This window comes from Taurulus bubalis (genome assembly GCF_910589615.1).
Source record: "Taurulus bubalis genome assembly, chromosome: 3".
Classification (NCBI taxonomy): Eukaryota; Metazoa; Chordata; class Actinopteri; order Perciformes; family Cottidae; genus Taurulus; species Taurulus bubalis.
The window spans coordinates 15193874-15217519 of NC_136591.1; the positions used below are offsets into that span (position 1 = coordinate 15193874).

General features: G+C 42.6%; 2 protein-coding genes across 4 annotated transcripts; both read left to right on the forward strand.

Moving 5' to 3' along the window:
* Window positions 1–65: 65 nt before the first annotated feature.
* pygmb (phosphorylase, glycogen, muscle b) lies at window positions 66–12745 on the forward strand (the record flags this gene model as incomplete). 3 transcript variants are annotated; one of them, XM_079214887.1, is made up of 20 exons in its annotated part: window positions 66–311; window positions 2099–2200; window positions 3000–3078; window positions 3176–3279; window positions 4130–4261; window positions 4810–4921; window positions 5004–5086; window positions 5259–5402; window positions 5578–5670; window positions 6591–6737; window positions 7636–7799; window positions 7962–8076; window positions 8256–8357; window positions 8442–8589; window positions 8686–8744; window positions 9282–9423; window positions 9564–9771; window positions 10703–10837; window positions 11044–11110; window positions 11487–12745. In XM_079214887.1, the coding sequence occupies 20 exons, from the start codon at window positions 69–71 to the stop codon at window positions 11634–11636; spliced, it is 2529 nt and encodes an 842-aa protein (XP_079071013.1). In that variant the 3' UTR covers window positions 11637–12745. The 3 variants fall into 3 exon arrangements, with proteins under 3 accessions (XP_079071013.1, XP_079071011.1, XP_079071012.1); XM_079214885.1 differs by lacking the exon at window positions 2099–2200 and having other exon boundaries at window positions 69–311; XM_079214886.1 differs by lacking the exons at window positions 2099–2200; window positions 3000–3078 and having other exon boundaries at window positions 69–311; window positions 3259–3279.
* A 1514-nt stretch (window positions 12746–14259) lies between these two features.
* Window positions 14260–19358, forward strand: LOC306734307 (protein C-ets-1-like; the record flags this gene model as incomplete). Its single annotated transcript, XM_079215664.1, has 8 exons — window positions 14260–14278; window positions 15666–15785; window positions 15901–16104; window positions 16260–16313; window positions 16426–16614; window positions 17456–17671; window positions 17769–17887; window positions 19146–19358. The coding sequence occupies 8 exons, from the start codon at window positions 14260–14262 to the stop codon at window positions 19356–19358; spliced, it is 1134 nt and encodes a 377-aa protein (XP_079071790.1).
* Window positions 19359–23646: the final 4288 nt, after the last annotated feature.

The window sequence follows — 23646 nt, forward strand, 5'->3', positions numbered from 1 at the left end:
GAAGAGAAGTGGGCGTGAGACATTTAACTTGACATTCAACACCAACTAGACGTGAACCGCTCGCGAGCATGGCCAAGCCGCTGACGGACCAGGACAAGAGGAAGCAGATCTCGGTCCGGGGTCTGGCCGGGGTGGAGAACGTCTCGGACCTGAAAACTAATTTCAACAGGCACCTCCACTTCACCCTGGTGAAAGACCGGAATGTGGCCACCAAGCGGGACTACTATTTCGCCCTGGCCAACACGGTCCGGGACTACCTGGTGGGCCGCTGGATCCGGACGCAGCAGCACTATTACGAGAAAGACCCCAAAGTAAGCAGCGGCACGACGCCGCAGCCCCGCACGTACACACACGGCTGACCGGGGAGCAGTGGGAGGGGACGCGCTGCTGCAGTGAGCACGACTAACGGGCTCGCGCGCGCACGTGTTTTAAGTGTGTGTGTGTGCGCGCGCGTGCGCTCGCGCTTTGACAGCTTTGCTGTTTATAGCCATTTATAGTAATGTTCCGGTTTATTTGAATAAGCACGTATTGTGCATTGAAACCGAGTTAAAGTGCGTGCGCGCGGAGTGCTTTCCACACTGACATCTCCTTTTGTTACGTAATGTTCTGCGCGTGCGGCTGCATCAGTAACCTTGGTCGGATCAGCTGTGCGCCGTCAGGACGATGAGCGATGCTTCCAACGGGTCCGAAATCCTGGCGTCCTCCTGCACAGCCCTATCTGGGATTAGGAGAATCAACTGGTTGTTGATATATGTCCTGTGTTACATAACGCCCTCCACCAGCACCACCAGCACACACTGCGCATCACAAAATGGCCTCACAGTTTAAAAAAAAAAAAAAAAAAGCACATGAATGTTGCTACTTTGCATATTTATTTATTTTTTACCTTGGTTCAGCACACACTAAATAGACATCACTCAGAGTGTTATTGGGACAGGACGCCGTGTAGAGGATTTCAAGTGCCATCACTGGTATAATGTATTATGCATTATGCAAGAGCCCCTCACAGTCTGCTGCACTTTGTGATGTCAGTCAGGGGTCTGATGGAGGGCCAGTGTCTGGCCTCAAACTCCACAACTCATCACTCCGTCGTGCCGCTCTGCCGGACCTCTGCTCGGTCCACCGCCACACCCTCAGCCTGTGCAGACAGGTTGCTACACAAAACATTAATTGTAATATTCCAAGCGGACGTCCCAAGGACCCTGAAATATAGTAGAACTGTTTACTGTAAAATGGACGTGCAAGACCTTGTCCAGCATGTTTCCATAAAAGAAGCATTGATTATTGGGTTTGAATGTTTCATAAAGCTCAAATAGCAGGTGGAAACTACCTGTTCCAGAAAGTTACGGGGGGTTTAAACAGACATTTTAGCATTTTCATAAGAATTAATAATCATATCCGCCAGTAGTCAGTATGGTTTCACAGCGAGAAGTAAAAGCTGGCTCTCCGTCAGTGAACTGTTTGACTCTCTGTTTCCTTTACTACATTCTGTGTAGTAATGTGAAGTCAGTGCAACCTTTGAAACACTCTCCTATTAATACTGAGCACTGGATGCCTTTGTCACATTTATAAAATAAAAAAAACTCCAATGCCCTTGATACGACCCCCACCAGCAGTCAGCAGCATCAGAAATGTCACCTGGCACATTGCCAGAGATGTTGCACACGTCCTCTCACCGTCTGAGGCCTCGTCTCTGTCGGCTCTGCTCGGCCACCATCAGTCTGTCTGTGTTAGCTCTCGCCCTCACCGAGCTGTGAGGAGGCGTTCAGGGTTCTAGAGATAATGTTGGAGGGCAGCTGGTAATAGCTCTGCTGTTGTTGCCTCTGACAGCAGCTGTTGTGTTCGACCGGCGATAATGTTGCGGGGCCTCTAGGGACACTAAATGGGTCACGTGTGTTTTATTATTAGTATCTTGAGAGTCCGTGTTGACTTTTAGTGCGTTATTTTGTGATTTTAATTTAATCCTGTCAAATTTCATATGAAACTGTATATATTTGTCTGGGTTTTTCAATATTTATTTCATGCATAGCCAGCTTTATACCAGGTGAAAATGTAAATGAGCCCGGCGATCACAGGTTGCTTTTCTGTTTTTCTGCAGCGTGTCTACTATCTCTCCCTGGAGTTCTACATGGGTCGCACTTTGCAGAACACCATGGTCAACCTGGCCTTGGAGAACGCCTGCGATGAAGCCACGTACCAGGTGAGGCGAAGGATCCGCTTCGAGGCAGGGGTTAAAAAGTGACATTACAGAGCCAAAAGTAGTTGGACACCTGAGCAAAGAACATGGACACCCAAACATCACGCCTCCACATTTCTCCAGTTTCCCACCTGATGCTGCAGCCTGGCGGCATGGATTTGCTCCCATTCAGACATGAGAGTGAGGTCCAACCTCGACATTAAGTGAGTCAGTGTTCCAGGGAGGAGAAAGGGAAGCCAATGCCAAAGTGCCTTAAATGTGCATTCTTCCTACTGGCCACCAGGGGCGACTCCTCTGGTTGTATAGAAAATGAATCTACTTCTCTCTTGATTTATTCCCTCAGTAAACATGAATTTGTCTCAATCTCTAGTTTCAAGTCTCCTTCAATACAGCATGATGTTCATTTGTAAATTATGGTTATTTAGAGTCAAACAGACCATAAAGAGGAGTATGTTTTAGGCCGGGGCTACAAGGTGATTGACAGGTCGCTACTAGAGCGGTATGTGCGTCTCTACAGCGTTGATCCAACTAAGGTCACTTCCGTTCACCGTTTGTAAAAAGGAAAAAAAGAATCTGGGCAGTGTGAGTGTGTCCGGCTGGACTGGGACTGAGTCAAAGTCTTGGTGGTCGATGCATTGAAGGGTTGCTCCGGTGATTTAGTGTTGCACTTTAATAGAATTGGGTTTTTAGTTTTCGTCAATATACATTTGTCAAAGCCTAAGCAGGAATAAATACCCCTGACGTCATCGGTGAAATGAACAAGCTTCCCGCAGTGAGAGTGTGTTGGTGTGTCCTTCCTCAGCTGGGTCTGGACATGGAGGAGCTGCAGGACATCGAGGAAGATGCCGGTCTAGGCAACGGTGGTCTGGGTCGCCTGGCTGGTGAGTTCCTGCTGCCTCCTGATTGGCTGCTGACACAGTGATGTTTAGTGCTGTGTGCGGCTCGGTCTCAAACAGCCCCCCTGTGTTGTTTCCTCAGCTTGCTTCCTGGACTCCATGGCCTCTCTGGGTCTGGCTGCTTATGGATACGGGATCCGCTACGAGTTCGGCATCTTCAATCAGAAAATAGTGGATGGCTGGCAGGTGGGTTCACCTGGTGGTGTTTGTGAACTGTAAACGAGCTAATTTAAAGTCAAAGGTACCCTTACTGCTTACGGTCAACCTCACTCTGCAGAGGGGTCATTTCTTTACAGGTTTGCTTTTGAGCTGAACTTAACTGACATTATATTATTATTATTATTATTATTATTATTATTATTATTATAGTTGGCATTATAAAAACAAATAAATAAATGATAAATACATACATGAATACTTTAAAAAGAAATGTATGAATAAAAGCCTCCATCCAATTAATGTGCAGGGTAATTTTAAAATGCATAGAAAAGTAAGTAATTACTTATTTTTTTAATTCATTTATTTTCATATTTAATAATTTTCCATTAATATGCATATTGTTTTATTTTCAAATTAACCTGCAGTTTGTTTAATAATTGTATTTATATATAACTTTCTTCATTATTTCATTTATTTATTATAATGGAAGCTTGTATCCTTCATGTCAGGATACCAGTTTAATTTTTCTTTTTTTTAATATTTCAACAGATTTAAAATAAAAAACTAGGGACTCCACAACAGAGTGGCTGAACTCTAGTTGGATTAATTAAACTGAAGCATATGGTAGTTTACAGAACATAATACTAAAGTTAAGGCTGAACAGTTGGCTGTGATAGAACCTGAAGTCCTGTCAGTCACAATAAGACCTTTTTAAAAAAAAAAAAATCTTTAAAAGGTCATCTTTACCCAAGAGACTTTTTTCTTAAATGGACCCTGTAAATAGTATTGTTCCAATGTACAATATCAATGTATCAAATGGCAGCGCTGTATGTTCTTTAGCACATCCAATCCAAATCCCTGCGTGGTATTTCCTCAGGTGGAGGAAGCTGACGACTGGCTGCGCTACGGGAACCCCTGGGAGAAGGCTCGGCCCGAGTACATGCGCCCCGTGCACTTCTACGGCCGAGTGGAGCACACGGAGGACGGAGTGAAGTGGGTCGACACGCAGGTCGGGAACAGACTCCAGAACTGAGCTTTAAATAAAACATTTCTATTCACCTCTCATGTAATATAATGCTGTCTGATTTACATATTTACTATGGGACTGATGAGATACTTTGCCCAGATTTAATCATTAATAAATATAATGATGATGATAAACAATCATTATCACAAGTTTCTTGGGTTTAAATTCAAGACCAACTGATATTGGATTTTGTTTAGGTCAATATCATTATTTGAGTTAAAAAAAAAAAAAATTATAATATAAACAAAAAACACAATAATCTCTTTCAAATTTGCTTGTTGATGAACAGTGAGCAAGCTATATAGCGAGCTGAGCCTTTAACAAACTCTGAAGGCCACATACTCCAAACAGATAGGGGGCAGCATTTCACTTCTGCTACTGGGTTCAAATAATCTCCATTTACAGTAATCAGTTATAAAAAACAAACTACTAACTAACAGAAGGGCAAGAATATACCTTCATACATTTAAGCAGAGGCTAATGGAACATTAAAAAGGCGTATTAAATATGTATTTTATTCTTTGATTCAGGTGGTTCTGGCTCTTCCTTATGACACCCCAATCCCCGGCTACAGAAACAACATCGTCAACACCATGAGACTGTGGTCCGCTAAGGCCCCCTGTGACTTTAACCTCAAGGACTGTGAGTTTTGTCATCTGTACTGCTGAATATTCATCATTAATATCATGTAAATGGATCAACAGCTACTAAATATGTCCCACAGTTAATGTTGGCGGCTACATTCAAGCCGTGCTGGACAGAAACCTGGCTGAGAACATCTCCCGGGTCCTCTACCCCAACGACAATGTAGGTCAACTTATTGTTGGAACGAGATCCCTTTTTACCGGGGGTCAGAGGGAGAGTGACAACATGTCATGTTGCTCATAATCCGTCATTACAGCTTTAACTCAACTATCAGATAATTTATTTCTCCAGAAGTTTCTAGAATAAAAAGAGTTATGTTGTCTGTGCGCTTCAGTTCTTTGAAGGGAAAGAGCTGCGTCTGAAGCAGGAGTACTTTGTCGTAGCAGCGACTCTTCAGGACATCATCCGTCGATTCAAAGCCTCCAAGTTTGGCTCCACCGAGTTTGTGCGACTCGACCTTTCTACGCTGCCGGAGAAGGTGAGAGCTCCACCGTAGGCTGTCGAAGACGAGGACTGCAGTGTGTAGTCGTGTGTGTGAACTTTTATCCTTAAATTAGACTGCAGTTTTGCAGCTTGAATTCCGTTTCCTGCTATATGTCTGCCATCACTCTTTAAGCCCGATACTGTTTTCTTTATCTCTCTGTGGTCTGCAGGTGGCCATCCAGCTGAACGACACACATCCGGCTATGGCCATCCCCGAGCTGATGAGGATCCTGGTGGACGTAGAGAAACTGACTTGGACGAAGGTGTGTGACATCCCAGAAGTGCAGTAACACAGCACACGGCCTCGGTATGCTTCAAACAGCCACTGAGTGTAACACTCTGGTGCTGCTCGATCGACCCGGCTGGAACTGGAACTGCTGCACTTTAACAGAGTTGATCCACATGTGACGTTGGGACAATTCAGTCTCTTTGCATCCGCCAACGCTGCAGAAACACTGACGCAGCAGCACGTCGACACGAGAGTCAAAGCTGAAGTCACACACTATGATGGAATGTAAGCAAGTAAACTTCTCGTGTCAGTGATGGGCAGCCATCTAGACACGACACATTTCTCCTCCTGCGAAGATTTACTGAATGAACATGGGTTCTTGTCCGTGCAGGATGGATACTTAGACGGTCAGAAAATGGAGACCGTTTCAAAAAAAAGTTTTATCTGAAAGTGAGCTTTATTTCTATGATTTCGAAGTGTTTCATTATCAGGAAGCAATGTGGTTCATCCCCTGGAATTTAATTCACACGAAGGACTCGAAACATCACTGATATTAGGAGTTTATTTGCTTACGTTCAATTACATTGATATGGATTGAGTTAAGCTCAATCTTCTCTTTAGATCCTTAAAAATATTTATAATATAAATAATATTCTTAAAAAATATTGCGACTACTTTTGATTTGGTGAAATGAGACATGAAGCGGAAGCAATTCAGTCAAAACAAACCAACCTAAATTATATATTTATAAGCTATGAAAATGTACATGAATACATCAACATCACTCGTTATTACAGTAAAAAAATACAACACTGTAATTTTGTCCACTAATGCAGTTGTATTTTCATGTCAAAATACACACATTTTGATGTGCTAGTCAAAGTTCCAGTTGTGTGAAAAACATGTGAGTATATGATGACGTCAGCCGTCTCTGGTCCTGTCCTTTGTGTCCAGGCCTGGGACATCGTGGTCCGTACCTGCGCCTACACCAACCACACCGTCCTGCCTGAAGCGCTGGAGCGCTGGCCCGTCGACCTCCTCCAAAACCTGCTGCCTCGTCACCTGGAGCTCATCTACGAGATCAACAGGAGGCACCTGGAGGTAGGGGAGAGCCGGACGTACATTAATGAGCATTTGATGCATTTAGAAGACATTAATGTCTATAAAAACTCTATTGGGATTTTGATAAAGAATCTTGTTTGCCAAGTTCCCCACATTAAGATCCAACGGTTCTCTCTGTGCGAGAGTTCTGCACAACTCTGAGACCCCGACCCGAGACCCGTACCTGTTTGCTTTATGTCGACCATTATTGACTGTAAACTCCCCAGGCTAATATAAGGGCTCCAGTATTTATTTGTTTTCACTCTTTTTACCATACTAAAGCTTCTCTACTTGCAGCACTTGACACGCATGGACAGAAATGAGTGTCAGTCAAATGACATAATAAACTTAATACTTAACAAATTAAGTAAACCTGAACTTGACGACCCAGATATATTTCTGTAAAAGAAAGTGAATGTTGGACTTAAACTCGACTCTGTCTGCTGGACATTGAAATAGGCAACTGTTTGTAGCATGGTGACTGTTTTAAGCTGTTTCCACTGGCCATCTGTTCAATTAAGTCCTTGGGGTGGATTGCCTCCACACGGCTCTCAACATGGCGGTGGCTGAGCCAGGGGCTAGAAGCTAACGGTGCAATCTCAACAGAGCTAACGGTGCAACGGAGCTAACGGTGAAACGGAGCTAACGGTGCAACAGCACCGGCGGTCGGGACGCATGATCAGCCGTATGAGCGCAGTGGCAGTGGAATGACTTCCTTCTCTGACGTTACTCCTCTAGATCTTTACTCAGACAATCGTTGTTTGATGCTATATTACTGCTCTGAATGTTGAATTTAGCACCAGTAAATGGATTTGTTTTAATGGAGGGGCACACAGGCTAAAAAGTAAAACCAATATCATAATTCTCTCTGAGATGGCTCTCTGCTTCACCCCTCCAGCGCATCGGCAAACTTTTCCCTGGAGATCTTGACCGCCTGCGCCGCATGTCCCTGATCGAGGAAGGGGACGACAAGAAAGTCAATATGGCCCACCTGTGTATTGTGGGATCTCATGTCGTCAACGGAGTGGCCCGCATCCACTCCGAAATCATCAAAGACACGGTGTAAGGAAACCAGTTCACCCTCTTGTCTTCTCTTGCTTTTGCTCCTAAAGCGTTACTGTGAAGACGCCTTGGCCATGTTTGTGTTTTTAAGAACTGACCACAAGCTGAAGAATGTCACCAAAACCTATGGTCTTCCTCTGTTGTTGCTCTCCTCCTGCTCAGGTTCAAGGATTTCTACGAAGCAGACCCTGAAAAGTTTCAGAACAAGACCAACGGCATCACACCCAGACGCTGGCTGGTCATGTGCAACCCCGGCCTGGCTGAGGTCATCGCAGAGGTGAGTTTGTTCTTTGCAGTTTTCATACAGACTGAACGCAGAGAAGTGAGAGGACGGTTAATTTTCTGCATCAACAATGTCCGCTGACTGACCGTTGGAGCACGTCCAAAGCACAGAATGAAATATTTCCACTGCAGAACCACTTGTCCCAAACATCCTCATGTGACCGTTTCATTTAGAGGATTGGTGAGGACTACATCCGTGACCTTGACCAGCTGAAGAACCTTCTAGACTTTGTGGACGATGACTCCTTCATTCGGGATGTTGCCAAAGTCAAACAAGTGAGTAAAGAAAGGTGACAATTTGTTGCGTCTTCTCCCCGTTTGGTTCCTAATCACATCTCGCTGTGCAACCTCAACTTTTAGGAGAACAAGATGAAGTTTTCCGCCCACCTGGAAGAGCACTACAAGGTGAAGATCAACCCCAACTCCATGTTTGATGTCCAGGTGAAGAGGATCCACGAGTACAAAAGGCAGCTGCTCAACTGCCTGCACATCATCACGCTGTACAACCGTGGGTCTTTTTTATTACATTTTTTAAACTGGCAGCTTGTTTGAAAACCAATATGGATTCAGAGTTAAGACAAAACATGTTTTTGTTTGTTTTTAGGAATCAAGAAGGAACCCACCAAGTCATGGACCCCAAGGACCATCATGATTGGAGGAAAGGTGAGTGGCTCAAGTGTTCCATTACATAGTTTTTTAATTAAAAGAGAAAACGCATGCCATTCAACATTTTTTTCTTTTCTTATTTTTTACAATATATTTTTAGTCTCAGATATTTATACATAATTGAGCAATTCCTCAAATATGTTTCTCCCCTCTTCCATATACACCCCCTTTGATGAAGACATATGGCTGAGGCTGTCACCAATGTACAAGTGTACTAGCAGATGTTGATGTATAATCTTGTAGTCTTGAAACAGGCACAGGAAGCTTGAGTGCATATTCCTTTTCATTTGAATGGCCTCTTTCCATTTAGCTAGTTGTTGTACCTAAGTTTTGCTAATATTTTTGTCTGTTATTTTTATTCCTGTCATCAATTTAGTCTTGTGTGATTTATTTTAGATATGTAGCTCTTATTTTGTACTGATTAGAGTTTATCCCAATTCAATTTTCTATAAGAAAAAAAACTTTATACATGGATTGTACTCCAGCCTGGTTTTCATTTAGTGTTCCTCAAGATGATGTCCTCTGTGTTTCCAGGCGGCTCCAGGTTATCACACTGCCAAGATGATCATCAAGCTGATCACATCAATTGGAGACATCGTCAATAATGACCCTGTGGTGGGTGATCGCCTCAAAGTCATCTACCTGGAGAACTATCGGGTCACCTTGGCTGAAAAGGGTAACGCATACTGTTAATTTATCATTTGGAAACTGGCTTTTTTAAAACATATTTTATGCTTGGAATCTGTACCTGTACTCGTGTATGTAATTGAACCTGGTTAGAGAGAAAAACTGGATTTCTGAATCTCCTGTCTGCAGTCATCCCTGCATCTGACCTGTCGGAGCAGATCTCCACAGCAGGTACTGAGGCCTCTGGCACCGGGAACATGAAGTTCATGCTGAACGGAGCCCTCACCATCGGCACCATGGACGGAGCCAACGTGGAAATGGCGGAGGAAGCAGGAGAGGAGAACCTCTTCATCTTCGGCATGAGGGTGCCCGACGTGAAGGCTATGGACAAGACTGGGTGAGTCATAACTAGGAATGGGTATCGTTTGGGTTTTTTCCAATACCGGTGCTAAACCGATACTTTTAAAACGATACCGGTGCCTGAACCGATACTTTTTTATTGCCAAGGCAATTTTTTTTTCTTCAAATTGAATAATATTATTAACTGTTTAAAGTATACTATAGATATATATAAATAAGTACATACAAAACACGCTTCAAACTACAGCTTCAAACCTTTTAACTTCAAACTATTAAAATATATATTTAAAAAAAGAACAGACACAAGCATCAGGTGGCCTGATGGGACAGGTGCAACAGAATTCGGACACTGTTGGATCCTAAAACTGTACCGTGCAACTTTACAGAGTAGTAATCGGCTCAGGCACCGGAAGGAAGCACCGAAATCTGCGTTGCTTTTCGGTCCGGTAGGTACCGGACGTGTTGGTTCTCGGTACCCAACCCTAGTCATAATGGAGAGTTATAATATCTGTTAAACTGTATGTTCATGACTGAATTACTGAACGGGCCCAAAGTGGCAGACCTCCCTCTGGCCTTCTCCTACAAAAGGTCACTCAAAGAGACGCAAAAAGACTACAAAGACACCAAAACGACTTCAAAGAGCTGCGAAGGACACAGCTCATAACGACTATGAAAAGGGGCAAAAGGACTACAAAGGGACAAAAAAGGACTACAAAGAGACTCAAACGGGCTAATCAAATGCAAATCGACTCGACAACTAAGAAGAGACAAGAAATGACTACAAATAGACACACCAGAAACACAAATCGACTTAACTACAAAGGGACACCAAATGACAACAGAAAGCCTTAACAACTATACAGTCTGTGTCCTGCTCCTATGTAGAAGAGCTGGTGGGATCTTTGCGCGTGTCCAGGGGCCCATTCCTTATAACCCGCCCATGTATTTTTGTTGTCTTTTGTCCTCAGCTACGACGCTGAGTCGTACTACAACCGTATCCCCGAGCTGAAGCAAGCAATGGACCAGATATCTGGAGGCCTCTTCAGCCCCAGCCAGCCCGACCTCTTCAAAGACATCGTCAACATGCTGATGCACCACGACAGGTTAGAGCTGACGCTGCATGCTGACACTCACTCTGCCTTCATGTCCACGGTCATCAATGTACTGTTAAAAGAATGAGACTCTGCTCCGCTGTAGCGCTATAAAACACTGATGTGAAGCTATCCTGTTTGCTTGGATCATTAATGCCCCAAATTAATGTCTTGGTTTCCAGTGGAATGCTTCATACTGTCACTTGTGTGTGCTGCAGGTTCAAGGTGTTTGCAGACTATGAGGCCTACATCAAATGTCAAGAGAAAGTCAGCGCACTCTACAAGGTCAGCACGAGTCATTTGTCCAGCAATGATGACTTCTTCTATTTGTTGTTCTAACGATATACATGTAACATGTCAGAAATTCGGTAGCACTTTATAACTACACACTATTTAGCATGAGTAAACACTTAATTCATAATTTATAAAGCATTGTTCCAACATGAACACTGATTAGTATGCAATTCATAAACATGTGTGTCCCACATTGATAGTAATGTAGTTAGTATACTGTATTAGAATGTAGTTTAGGTTAATCCAGTCAGTGTACAGTACTAAATTGTGTGGTAGTATAACATCTTTTACTGTATTAATACCTGAAAAATATAGTGGTATAGCCAAGTTTTATCTGTAACCCCCTCACTCCTCCTCCTCCCTAAAGGATCCTAAAGAGTGGACCAAGATGGTCATCCACAACATCGCCGGCTGTGGTAAATTCTCCAGTGACCGCACCATTTCCCAGTATGCCAGGGAGATCTGGGGAATGGAGCCCAGCTTGGAGAAGATCCCTGCTCCTGATGATCCTCGCTAAATCACCTCACTGTAGTTCACCAAGTGGTCCAAGCGCTGGAGAACCCCCGCCCCCTCTGTAGCTTTTTCACTGTGTACTGTGGCATTATTTCTTTACATGATTGACCTATACCACCTCTATTACATCCAGTTTATGTTGCAGTAATGTGTATCGAAGTGGGCTAATCCAGAATCTGAATTCTGTATTTTCCCTCTGTGTACCAGCACTGCTGGGTAAAAACCTCCACGTCAGCATTTCAGCTGATTTCACCTTGGAATCATGAAGACGTACTTCCTTATTTTGTAACGGTGCCCACAGGTCATCTATTCCAAAGTTTCCTCACCCATAAAGTTTGGAAAGTCGAAACATCAACCAGGAGCTGACAGAAAAATCTTTTGAGCATGATGGCAAAATCAGAAACTATGTCTTTAACTTACCAGGGATTCAAACCACAATTCTAAATACATCCCCCTTCGACTTCTGAGCCTGTGTGGCTCCCAAAACCCAGCAAACTCGCCGATAAACCTCAGCACTGTTATGGTCCTGAACCAGCCTACGTCTTCCATGGAAGCCATTGGTCACCCTGCACCGCGGCCTCGTAGCAGCACTTCAACTGGACGGTGTCGGAGGGGAAGCCTTGTCTCCATAGTCACCGCAGAATAACATTCAATTAATGTTTTGTGTTGTGTGTATCCATTTGTGTGTGTGTTTGTGTGTGTTCTTACCAGTGGAGGTCAGGGGAGCCCTGTGATGCAGATGTACCATCAGCTCAGCTGTGATGTCGTCAGCATGTTTGTGTCCCATTCTGCTGTATTCTCTTCATAAAATTGACCTGTGTTAGAAGATAACCAAGCCTTCTCTGCCTAAAAACCCAAAGTGACTGAATTAATCTTTGCAATATGTGTGTATTCTGTAGTGTAGTTGTGTGCGTGTGTTTAGCATATGTGAGTCCATGACAATGTGGCTATCTGCTTGATTGATGTACTGTAACAGCATGCTGTCCTGCTTCAGACTTCAGCTACTGTCTGACTGGTGCTACCTTCAGAGGCTGCAGGAAAGACCCCCTCACTACGCTGAACCTCGCATTTCACTCTGACAGTTTTTATTTAGTCAATAAATGAGAAAACTATACCAACAGCGCAGACGTTTCGGTCCACTTTTGCACCTTGTAGTGACGTACAGAACAAAATTGTCCACGTGAAATGAAGGGTTTGTTGCACATTCCTGTCCCCAAAATGAAAGGACCAGAGACTTTGTGGGCCTCTAGGATCCACGCTCATACTATGCCTGCACCATAAGGCCTGCACTGTGGTTTTAGGTCACCTGATTGTTCTGCAACAGCTTTTTGTGGGACGTTTCAAAGCTTCTTCACTCTCTGACTGATGGATTCCTTCGGTCCCGTGAAGCATGTTGAGGTAAATGTCACCGTCGGCTGAAAGATCAAGTCCAGAACGACACACCTGAGTGCAGTGAACAAACATCAATATATAGGTAGTGAGACCCTTTGTACTGACTGCCAGCAGAGGCGGCTGTAGGTCCTCTATAGTTTTTAATAATTGAAATGTACAGTTTATTTTTAAATCACTATCTCAGAACCAAGGCATGTTGTATATTTTTGTATTCTGCAAAAATACAATTCAGGATGCTGATGAATCAAACTGAAGATAATTGCTAATTACTTGGCAAATGACTTCACTGGCTCTTTTTCTTTTTTTGTATTGTTTTGTCTGCCATGTTTTTCAATTAATTTGGCCTTGGAACAGAGATATAAAACAGAAAAAGAGGGATGACTGAATGGTCTGATGAAAAGGATGTGAATCATAAGCAATGCCCTTCACAGTCTTAAGACGTCGCATTAATATCTACGGGACATCATCAACAAAACATGAAAAACAGAAAGCTCTAGTTAAGATTCACAGTTGGAACATCTGTGAGAAGAAGCAGCTCAGCTGTTCTGGAGGCTCATAATGAAACAAAGCCTTACACAATGTTATGTAAACCAAACAACACACTCAAGAAGTTAGTTCATGAAGTTAATGTCACTGAACCCCACAATCTGTTTTACAGCTGTGACAGAAAGAAATCTGAACTCAAGGGCCACTTACTACATTTCTTCAAGCGCTTTAACATCTTGTCATCTTGCCTGTATCGTGGGGCCATTTGCTCCGTTGTCATGGAAATGGTTCAATCATAATGACAGCAAACAGCTGATGAAGGACACAAGATGTGACTGAAAGCTCCAGAGGAAATACTATGTGGACCTTGAGTGAAAGAAGGTTTTCCTTAATGACAAGCGTCCTATCATATTCCTCTGCTCATGTACCCAGTGTGTGTGTGTGTGTGTGTGTGTGTGTGTGTGTGTGTGTGTGTGTGTGTGTGTGTGTGTGTGTGTGTGTGTGTGTGTGTGTGTGTGTGTGTGTGTCTGTGTGTCTGTGTGTCTGTGTGTGTGTGTGAGACATCATAGATTATGTGACTCCACACTTGGCCTCAGACCTGTACCCTTCGGCCCCTCCCACACCCACATGATTGACAGTTGTCCATCACAAGCGGTCCCCTCCCCTCCCCTCCATCATATTAAAGCCCCATTCCCCCCTTTGTGGGCTCAGTTTCCTCCACCTGACCCCCCATTTCCTCACACTCTGGGATGGACTGCAGTGCTTACGGTAAGACAATTCTTTTTATACCCTTTAGTCAACTTCCTGACGCATTTCTTGTTCGTTCCAATCGGCTCATTCTCTGATAAATATTGAACTTAATAGACGTTATAGCAACAACTTACTTTCACCACCCTTTCTTAAGCAGCATATGAACGATAAAACGTAATGACTGGTGGATGATACACTGTAATGTAGTTGTGAACAGATAATAAATGATTCGTACTTATGTTTAATCATATTTCATGACATGTTGTTTTTTTAATAGTTTACATACAAATGTTTACATACAAATGTATGGTCTATATGACTAGAGTTTGACAAAAATATTGAACCCAATGTCAACTTGCTAGATTTCTCCAGAGCTTTCAAATGCATCTCATGGGCTTCATCGTCGGATGTAAATCCCTCACTTGTCCTGGAGAGTGAAGAAGAATTTCTAAATAAATAAGCAATACATATAATAAACTAGAGAGGCATCTCTTTCAGAAAACGTGCTTGATTGCTGTGTGCTTTGATGTACTTACAGATGATTCTAAATTAATTTACCTGAAATGAATACTTTGGACTCTGTGTGGTAGTATGAGGTACTTCTCCACAGTCAGTGTATTACTCCAGTAGATGGAGTACCAGCACGGGAGCAGAGCAATGTACTGCTGTGGACAGGGACAGCAGCACAACGTGTTTTAGACTCCTACAAAAATCATAATCAGTTTAAGCGTATGTTATATTTACAATATTTTCACCTCTTCAGCGTGCTGTCAGACTGCTTTCTCTGAGCCTCTATCTTTGCTCCATTACACCATTGACATGTGTCGTTCTGCATCTCAGGTTATGTGTACTTTTATTTTAACGTTTCATTAAAAAACTCCATCTACTGTCTGTAATACACAATGAGTATGGAGAAGCACTTCATACAACTGCACTTCAAAAACTCCGTTCCCATGAATGTATTAGCTGAGTTTTGTGTGCAATGTAAACTAAAGGGAGATTTATAGAATATTAGCCTTTACAACATTGTGGTTCATCAGAAATAAACTATATATGTCATCATAATTATGGTATCTATAGTTGATCAGTGTGTAATGTGTATACTCCATTAATTAGATATTAACTTACACATACAATGGGAGTGAATGGGCATGCTGTAGGTTTTTAAGCTTTATACAATAACTCATAAAGTGTTTGTGTCATCATTATGAGCCTATGTTGAGTACTATATGCAATGGCTGACAGATAAATACAATGTACTTTTTAAAGAATAACACTCGCTGATGAGGAAAGGAGGAAATAAAGTTGTTGACAAATGCTAAATATTATCAATAATTTCTGTATGTCTGATAAGTTTGTGGTGTGAAAAGGAAATGAGGGTCCTGATATTGTGTCGGTGTCCCAGAGCTGGATACCCTGGAGGTCCCACCTCTCACCCCGACCAGTAAGGAGGTCCTCAGCCAGGCGGTGAAGGCCAGTTTTGCTGGATTTGCTCAGGAGAGAATCAACCATCACTTCCCACAGGGTAAGTCTGAACCACATTTCATCCATCAAAACAGATTCCATCGCGGGAAGTAATAGAGCTGTGTGTGTGTGGTACATTCGGAGCTGTTGATTTATTCATATTTGCCTGTGTCCAGAGCCTACCCTGTGGTCTGAGTGGGAGGTGAACTACTGGCTGGACTGGTGCCAGGCTGAGTTTGGTCTCCACTGCCTGGGTTCAAACCTGCGAGGCCTGCAGGGCAGTGAGCTGTGTGGCTTGGAAAGAGATGCTTTCCTGGACCTGATGGCCGACTGCACTGCAGGAGAGATCCTGTGGGAGCATCTGGAGACCATGAGGAGAGGTGAAGGCATCTGTCAATCAACAGACTGAGCTATAACCCTACTTTGATAACGTTCTTTTGTTCAAGTATGTTCTTGTTATCATATTCCTCTTTGGCCTTGTCAGTGATCATGGAGTAATAACACAATCTTCTTCTGTTTGAATTTGATTCTCCAGAGAATGAATATGACTGCACAATACCATCTTACTGCCAGCTTCTAATCAACAAAGGTAAAGTAATAACATTCAACCTCAGGCTGTAGTAATGACCATAATACCCACCACTATAAGCACATGTAATTACTGCGTTGTTACTTATTGTGGATGATCTATGTTTCCTCAGAACGCTGCTCAGACTTTGTTCAGGAGCATTCAGACAAACACAGTTACCATGTCCCGTATCAATCCGGTGAGAGGACGGACCTTCTCACTCTGCACCCTGTGACGGATGAACATCAGGATTACTATCTGATCAAAAGCAAAGACTCCAGCAGGAACATGGTTGCTGCTGCTCTGCTGCGTGAAACAGGAGGTGACTACTACTTTATACATGACAGCGTTCACATGGTGCAAATTAAATGACAGTGAGCAAGTACAGTGTTTTTAAGGTAAGAATTTGCAAAAACTGACAATTAATGTAGCAACAAACAACTATTTGCTAATAGTGGAGTTATGTCTCCCTTAGCAGAGAATTAAGTCTCTCTCTGTGTGTTGTTCAAGTAGCCAGTCTGGCTCCTCGTGCTTGTGAAGTGCGTATGCCCCCCTGGCTAGCAGCTAGCCGCTAGCTAAATTGACTGATAGCGTTGTCCTAACCTATAACCTAATACATATACACATTGCTCTGTATCTTCTAAATCTGTAAATAAGCTACTGTTTGTACATAACAAGAAACTAACTGGTGAAGAAAGTGATGCATTTAGCACTTAAACACCCTTTTTTTTCAGGAGTTGAAAAGTGAATATTAGACAAAAACATGACTCCAAATAATCTGTTAAATGTATAAATGTGTTACAGTTTAGTAAGGGGATTTGTATGTCAGATTTTGCATTTTTAAGATGTTGCTAAGTATTTCTATCCAAGTGGCCAAAATAAAACAATTGGAATTAGCTGAATTTGTTTTCACCATTCAGATGTGTTGAAATGATAGCAATATCTACTGGACTATGAATCGATTCAACTCCATTTTTTTTGTTCCTGACAATTTTATGATTTTTGAGTGTCTTCAAAAATAGCTCCAGAAGACTATTAACCACAGTGGCTTGTAATCCAATATGTCCGCCAGGATCAATATGGATCATCACCTGAGAGCCCTCCATCCTCATTAACCCCATTAGCATGCTCTCTCCTGTGTTTCTGCTGCTGTGTACTTGCAGAGACCGACTCAGAAGTGGACATTGCTCACAGTGATGACTCGGACATTGTGGGCTCCCTATCGTGGACCGCTCCACTCCAAGATCTGGAGCCAGTGACAGAGGAGATGTCTGTCTTCACCTTACCACTCCCACACAAGAGCTTCAGAGAGTATGTGGGCAACACAACTGATCTAGGCAGAGCTGTGATACCAGCAGCTATCCATGCTGGATACACTGGTAAGTTTTTATATCTCGTATGGACTTCAGTTGTAAATCGAGTTGTAAATCGATGCAGCAGGTCTTCAATCTATTTTTCCCCACTATGTTTCAATAGGAAGTGGTCCCATTCAGCTGTGGCAGTTTCTGCTGGAGCTTCTCACAGACCGCAGCTGTCAGTCATGTATCAGCTGGACAGGAGATGGGTGGGAGTTCAAGCTGACGGACCCTGATGAGGTACTTAACACCTGAAGGTTGGAGCAATACGGGACGTAAAATACCATCGGCCATGTGAAGCATCGCTTTTCAACGAGACCAAGCTAGCCCATCTCTGTCAAATGTTTTCAACAACTCTAAAAGTTGTTTTTCTAGTTTATTATAACACATGGACATCTTAGCTGCTGGTTTGGGTTGCAGTAGTTAGCTGCTCTTCAAAGTACTGCATTGCAAACCCTTGTGGAGAGGTGGTAACGTTTATGCAAAACTTGGAAGTATAACAGTTCTGGAGTGGTTGACAGATGTGTTTTTCATCCGTCAGCTAGCTAACATTTCTCTGCTTTCAACCTTTGTGCTTTGCTGTGCTAGGCTTAACATACCTTTTGCCGTGTTTCTTTAAAGGTGCAATGTGCAATATCTGACCACATGCTCCAAACAAATAGGGGGCAGTATTTCACCTCTACTCCTGGGTCCATACAATCGTTATATACAGTCATTAGATAAATCATAAAAAAAGCCAACTACTAACTAACAGCAGTGCAAGAATACGCAAAATTCAACCAAACTGCTAAACACAGTTCCCCCTCGTGAAAAAGTAAACTTTAAATGGATAAGTGTTCGACGGGAACTCGCCTTGTTACCATTATCTTATCATCTTCACGTGTTGCGTTGGCCTAAAGTTAAGACATCTTTGTGTTTGCTGCGATGCTACATAAGTGTACATGATTCACTTTATGAACCGTGTCAGAAAAGAGAAAACACTTTATCTGTTTTATTTTTGCTTCGACCTTCCCCGCTACCAAAAGACTAGATAGAGTGCAGTGCTTTGGAGACGAGCTGAATTCAAGCTAAATGTTAATTAGAAACCGCAAATTGAAGGTCCGTCTTCCAGAGACGAGACGAATATTGGAGTCGTTGTCCCGTTTCTGACCCTTTGGATTGAATCCAATAAACAATCTATCAAAACGTACACAGACCCTGTACCTTCAACATGACTCAGGACAGACCTATGCCTTCGTTCTAGTGATACAAGAAAGGACGGGCCACGATCAAATCTAGTTCAATCCTGGCTCTTCTATTGATCTAGCTCGACACATTTGTGTCACTTGGTTAAAATCATTAAATCAGTCCAATTCTATGTGACTCCAGCGTTCCTGGTGTCCATCATTTAACAATGCTTCAACATGAAATCTGCTGCATAACATATTGTTCATCCTCATTCTCTAGCGGCAACGAGTGGTCTGTAGCTCTGTAAGTTGAGATGTAGCTCTGTCTCCAGGTGGCCCTGCTGTGGGGTCAGAGGAAGAACAAACCCAAGATGAACTATGAGAAGCTGAGTCGCGGCCTGCGATACTACTACGACAAGAACATCATCCGCAAGACGACCGGCAAACGCTACGTCTACCGCTTTGTCTGCAACCTGCAAGGCCTGCTGGGATATGAGCCCGGGGAGCTACACGCCATGTTGGACATCGGTAACAAGCAATGCTAGCGGGGTCATCCAACACTGGCGACAAAGAGACACTTTTTATATGAGATCCTTCAGTTTAGAACTTTTTATCAGTTTCTTTGTTTATGAGAACTGGTCATCAGAGGTTTAGAAGGTGATACACAGAGGGAGATGTTGCGGGCCTCAATGGATGAAATGTAGCACTTTATCTTGATTGTTATTACTGTCAAACAATTAAACACAGCAAATAAATCCATGTAATTTACTCCTCTGTGAATAGACAAGACTGGTGGGTTTGGTTATCAATATACTGAAAGCCACCGGTTGTTATTTCCAGTGAGAAACTAAGCAGACAGGACAGACATTTGTCTACTAGACTGTGGCGTTGAACACAGATCCAGCCCGAGAGAATCCCTGCCAAGAGGTGTTTTCTAACAGAGATCAGCTGGTGGCTTGACTAATGGAACCTAATTGATGTATTCACACTCACTCAGCCGACTCCTTCGGCCTTTCACTGCACCACAGATGTGAAGTGCACTGTGTGTGGGTGACTGGACTAGTCGGCTCCTGCAGAGAAAGCAAGTGGCCAAATCTAACATCTCCGACCTCACAAGGCTTGTTTTATTGGATTTATTGCCCTCGTAATTCCTAAAACAGCAGGGGGTCCATTTCTGCTCCTGTGGATTTAAGAATGACTCCTTTCAGTTCAACTCTGCAAAGCTGGTTTATGGTGTATGTATACTCATGTAAATAGAACTCCTGAAGAAATGTGTCTATTCAGGTTATGTCATTTAGTGTGACGGAAAACAGAAAGCGTTTCATCTTCTAATGGTTGTTAGGGTGTTTAATAAAAAGGTAAAATAGTTCTGGTATAGTGTAAAATGTACTGTAGATAAAAAGGTTCCACTATACATATTTATTAATATTTGGAGGCTATTTTGGATCAGAAGAGGCTGAAACAAAGACAAAAAGATGCGTTAACAAAACAGAATAAGTTGCCTGGAATGAAATTATCTTCCATGATTCTATTTAGTTTCTGCTACTGTTGTTACACACGGCTCTCGGGGGGAAACTGCTGTGGTATAAATTACATGGTTAATGTCATATTCTCCAACCCTGGAGAGAGAATAAACTCCCCCATGTCGGCTCTTCCATTAGCGGACCTCGGGAGGGTAAGTGCTCGAAGTAATCTTCACACACTCGATGCTCTCGCTCCGTCTCCGTTCCCCTGTTCACTGAGCGACGAAATCAAATCAGCATTCAGCTGAATCAGAATTCGACCACGCTGTAAATGTGTGGATGCAAATGATATGTTGACACCTGAACACAACAAGGTTCTCCTTTGTGTTCAACGTGACTCACCCCGAGGTGAAACCAGCTGTTTTTCTCCCACATGTACAACATCATTCCAGCAGCTTTCATCACTGACTCCAGATCAGGGAGGAGCTCACATCCAACGTCATTCTTAGAGTCCAAGTTTTTTATCAAAAGAATATCTATCATCACTAAAGGGGAAAACTGTGGACTGTTTAGATCCAACGTCATTCTTAGAGTCCAAGTTTTTTATCAAAAGAATATCTATCATCACTAAAGGGGAAAACTGTGGACTGTTTAGAGCTAAATCCCACTGAAAGGTTTCCAGTTGAGTCACAACCCGTTTTATTAATGGTTTATTCACAAAGACAAAGAAAATGGATTTCAGCTGCCAAACAGTTAACACACTCATGCTCAGCTGCACTCCTAATGCGCGCGCACACGCACACGCACGCACACACACACACACACACACACACACACACACACACACACACACACACACACACACACACACACAGGTACTTACTTTACCTTAACTTTGACCATCACAACTTCTTCTGCCCTTATCTAGAGCTGGACGATGGCCAAAAATGTTATCACAATATGTTTCTTTTGATTAATATTAACAATTATCACTATATATATTGAATGAAAATTTTACAGCTCTAATAGTATTTTCCTTCGGACAGAACTCATGAAACCAAAAGGTTAATAATGGTTTATTGGGTCATTGATACTTTTGATTCATTCTCTGCTGCATGCTACTTTTGAGCATTAAAACCAGACACACTGAATATCTGCACAGTATTTGACTGTAGAAAAAAAAGGATACTTAATAACAAACAGTAGAGGGCAGCAGTATGCTATTGCGGCAGCTAGTCTGCCCAATTCAAAAAGACTTTTCGTTTTTGGCCATTGCTAACTTGAATGGGGATAAAATAGTTAATAATAAATAAATCAAATTTAGTTATCCTCGTTCTTGTGGAAGATTTTAATGTGAATTTTGTGAAGAGCGTTTTATCTCCCAACCCTTACCCGAACCAAAACCTTTAAACTAAGTTTGGACCCAAACAGGTCTTTGACCTGAGGACCGGCCGAAAGGTTCTCACTTTCCAAACATGTCCCTACTCTGAAGGTGTAAAACTCTTCATTGGTCGTCACAAAGATAGATATACCTGTATGCACGCATGCACGCGCACCCCCCGTGTTTACTCACTGACCTCTGATTGGTTGAAACAAATATAGTGAAAACTACAACATGTTTCTATTTCTAACCAAGATAATCATTTTTTTTATTTTTTATGATTATGATTATATTTAGTGGTACAGAAGATTTCACCTCCACTAAATAATGATATCAATGATTCCACTTCTGTACAGTCCGTGTTATTGATCCCCAGAGGAGAGAAAAACAATCACAAATGTGTGTTCGCCCAAGAAGACAAAGCCAGATTGACAGATCAATGCACAGAGCTTTGATGTGTGACCCTGACCACCACACGGCCACGTGGGGGGTCCGCCTGCTCTTAATGACTCCTCATGGAGACCTATGTGCTTTGTGTGGCCTCATAGACTAAAACGCCCACACACACACACACACACACATACACATGTGCGTTTGGGAATAAATGTGTTGTGCTCTACTACAATGATTTGTATTGTAAATACCCCCTAATGTTTCAGAGCGCAGGCCAGATGGCGCCCCTGAACAGATACGCACATGACCAAAATAAGACTTGAAATAAGGTTATTCTTCTCCTGAATTCAGCACATTTTCACTTGAAATTTTGTAATAATTCTCCTATGGACTGTAGCTGAACATTCAGCAAGGTTTCTCAGCAGCATGACAATCCCCCAAAAGGTTGAAGAGTTCCGTTATATGGAGGTTCTGGTGAAATCTCGAGGCTGCAAGTACGTTCATTTGTCATTTCAGCAATAAAAATATGAAGCAAAAAACAAGCGCACCTCGTAGTCCATTTTGCAGTCAAGTGAGTTGTGTATCTTTATATCTTGTATAGAAAAGGAAAACCAGGAAATGAGTCAGCAGCTTTGCACTTGTTGTTCCCTCGTCTCAAAGTCAACATGTTATTTGAGTGTTCTGTGATAAGATATAAAAATATATTAAAAAATCAAGTTTGCAGTTAACACAAGCTGAAGTGATTTTAACATTTTGTTCTACAACATGAAGAACGTCACTAGATACGCCTCTCAAGGATTTGGAAGCTTTTAAGTTTCTTAAAAAGGGTTGCGTTAGTTATATTGTAGCGTAGGATTCCCTTTCAAATATTAAAAGGAAGATTTGGGCGCCAGACAGGAGAATGTCTCTTTAAGAAAATGCTTCCTTGAAACAGTGAGAGATAGCCTGCTACCCTGCTACAAAAGGCACAAAATAAGCAAACCCAATCAATTTTCCTCAATTTCACTGTTGTGGTTTACCCAAATATAAATGATCAAATCAAAAGTGTATGGTTTATACATACGGTCTTACACACACAATGTCCATTAAATCCAGAGAAACTGTGTGTGTGTGTGTTTGGGGAAAACAAGGGGAAGCCTGGAGAGTTGCAGTAGAGGGATGTATCAATGGCCCACCGTGGCATCCAGGCAGGTCCAGGCTGGACTGAACACGGTTCTTTGGAAACCTCTCCTCCCGGGATCCACATCCCTCGTTTAGTTTGGTATACATAGATCAACTATTTTATTGTCCAGAAACTGAATATGACTTATTATCGCCACTCTCACTCCTCTCTTCCCATCCCCAGCTCACAGGTGTGTCTCATTTATCTCCTCACTTCCCCGCTTTCTTTTCCTGTCAGGTTGGAAAGGGCTATTCTGTGCATTTGTTTCTGATCTCCTTTTTTGTTACAATATGCTGCTTCTCATTCTGGCGTTTACTATTTCTGAAATATGAATTCATCAGAGTGGAGAATGCAATGATGATGTTAAGTGGCAAATATAAAACATGTGTCCAATACTCAACAATACACCAACAAAGACAAAATACAGCATCCAC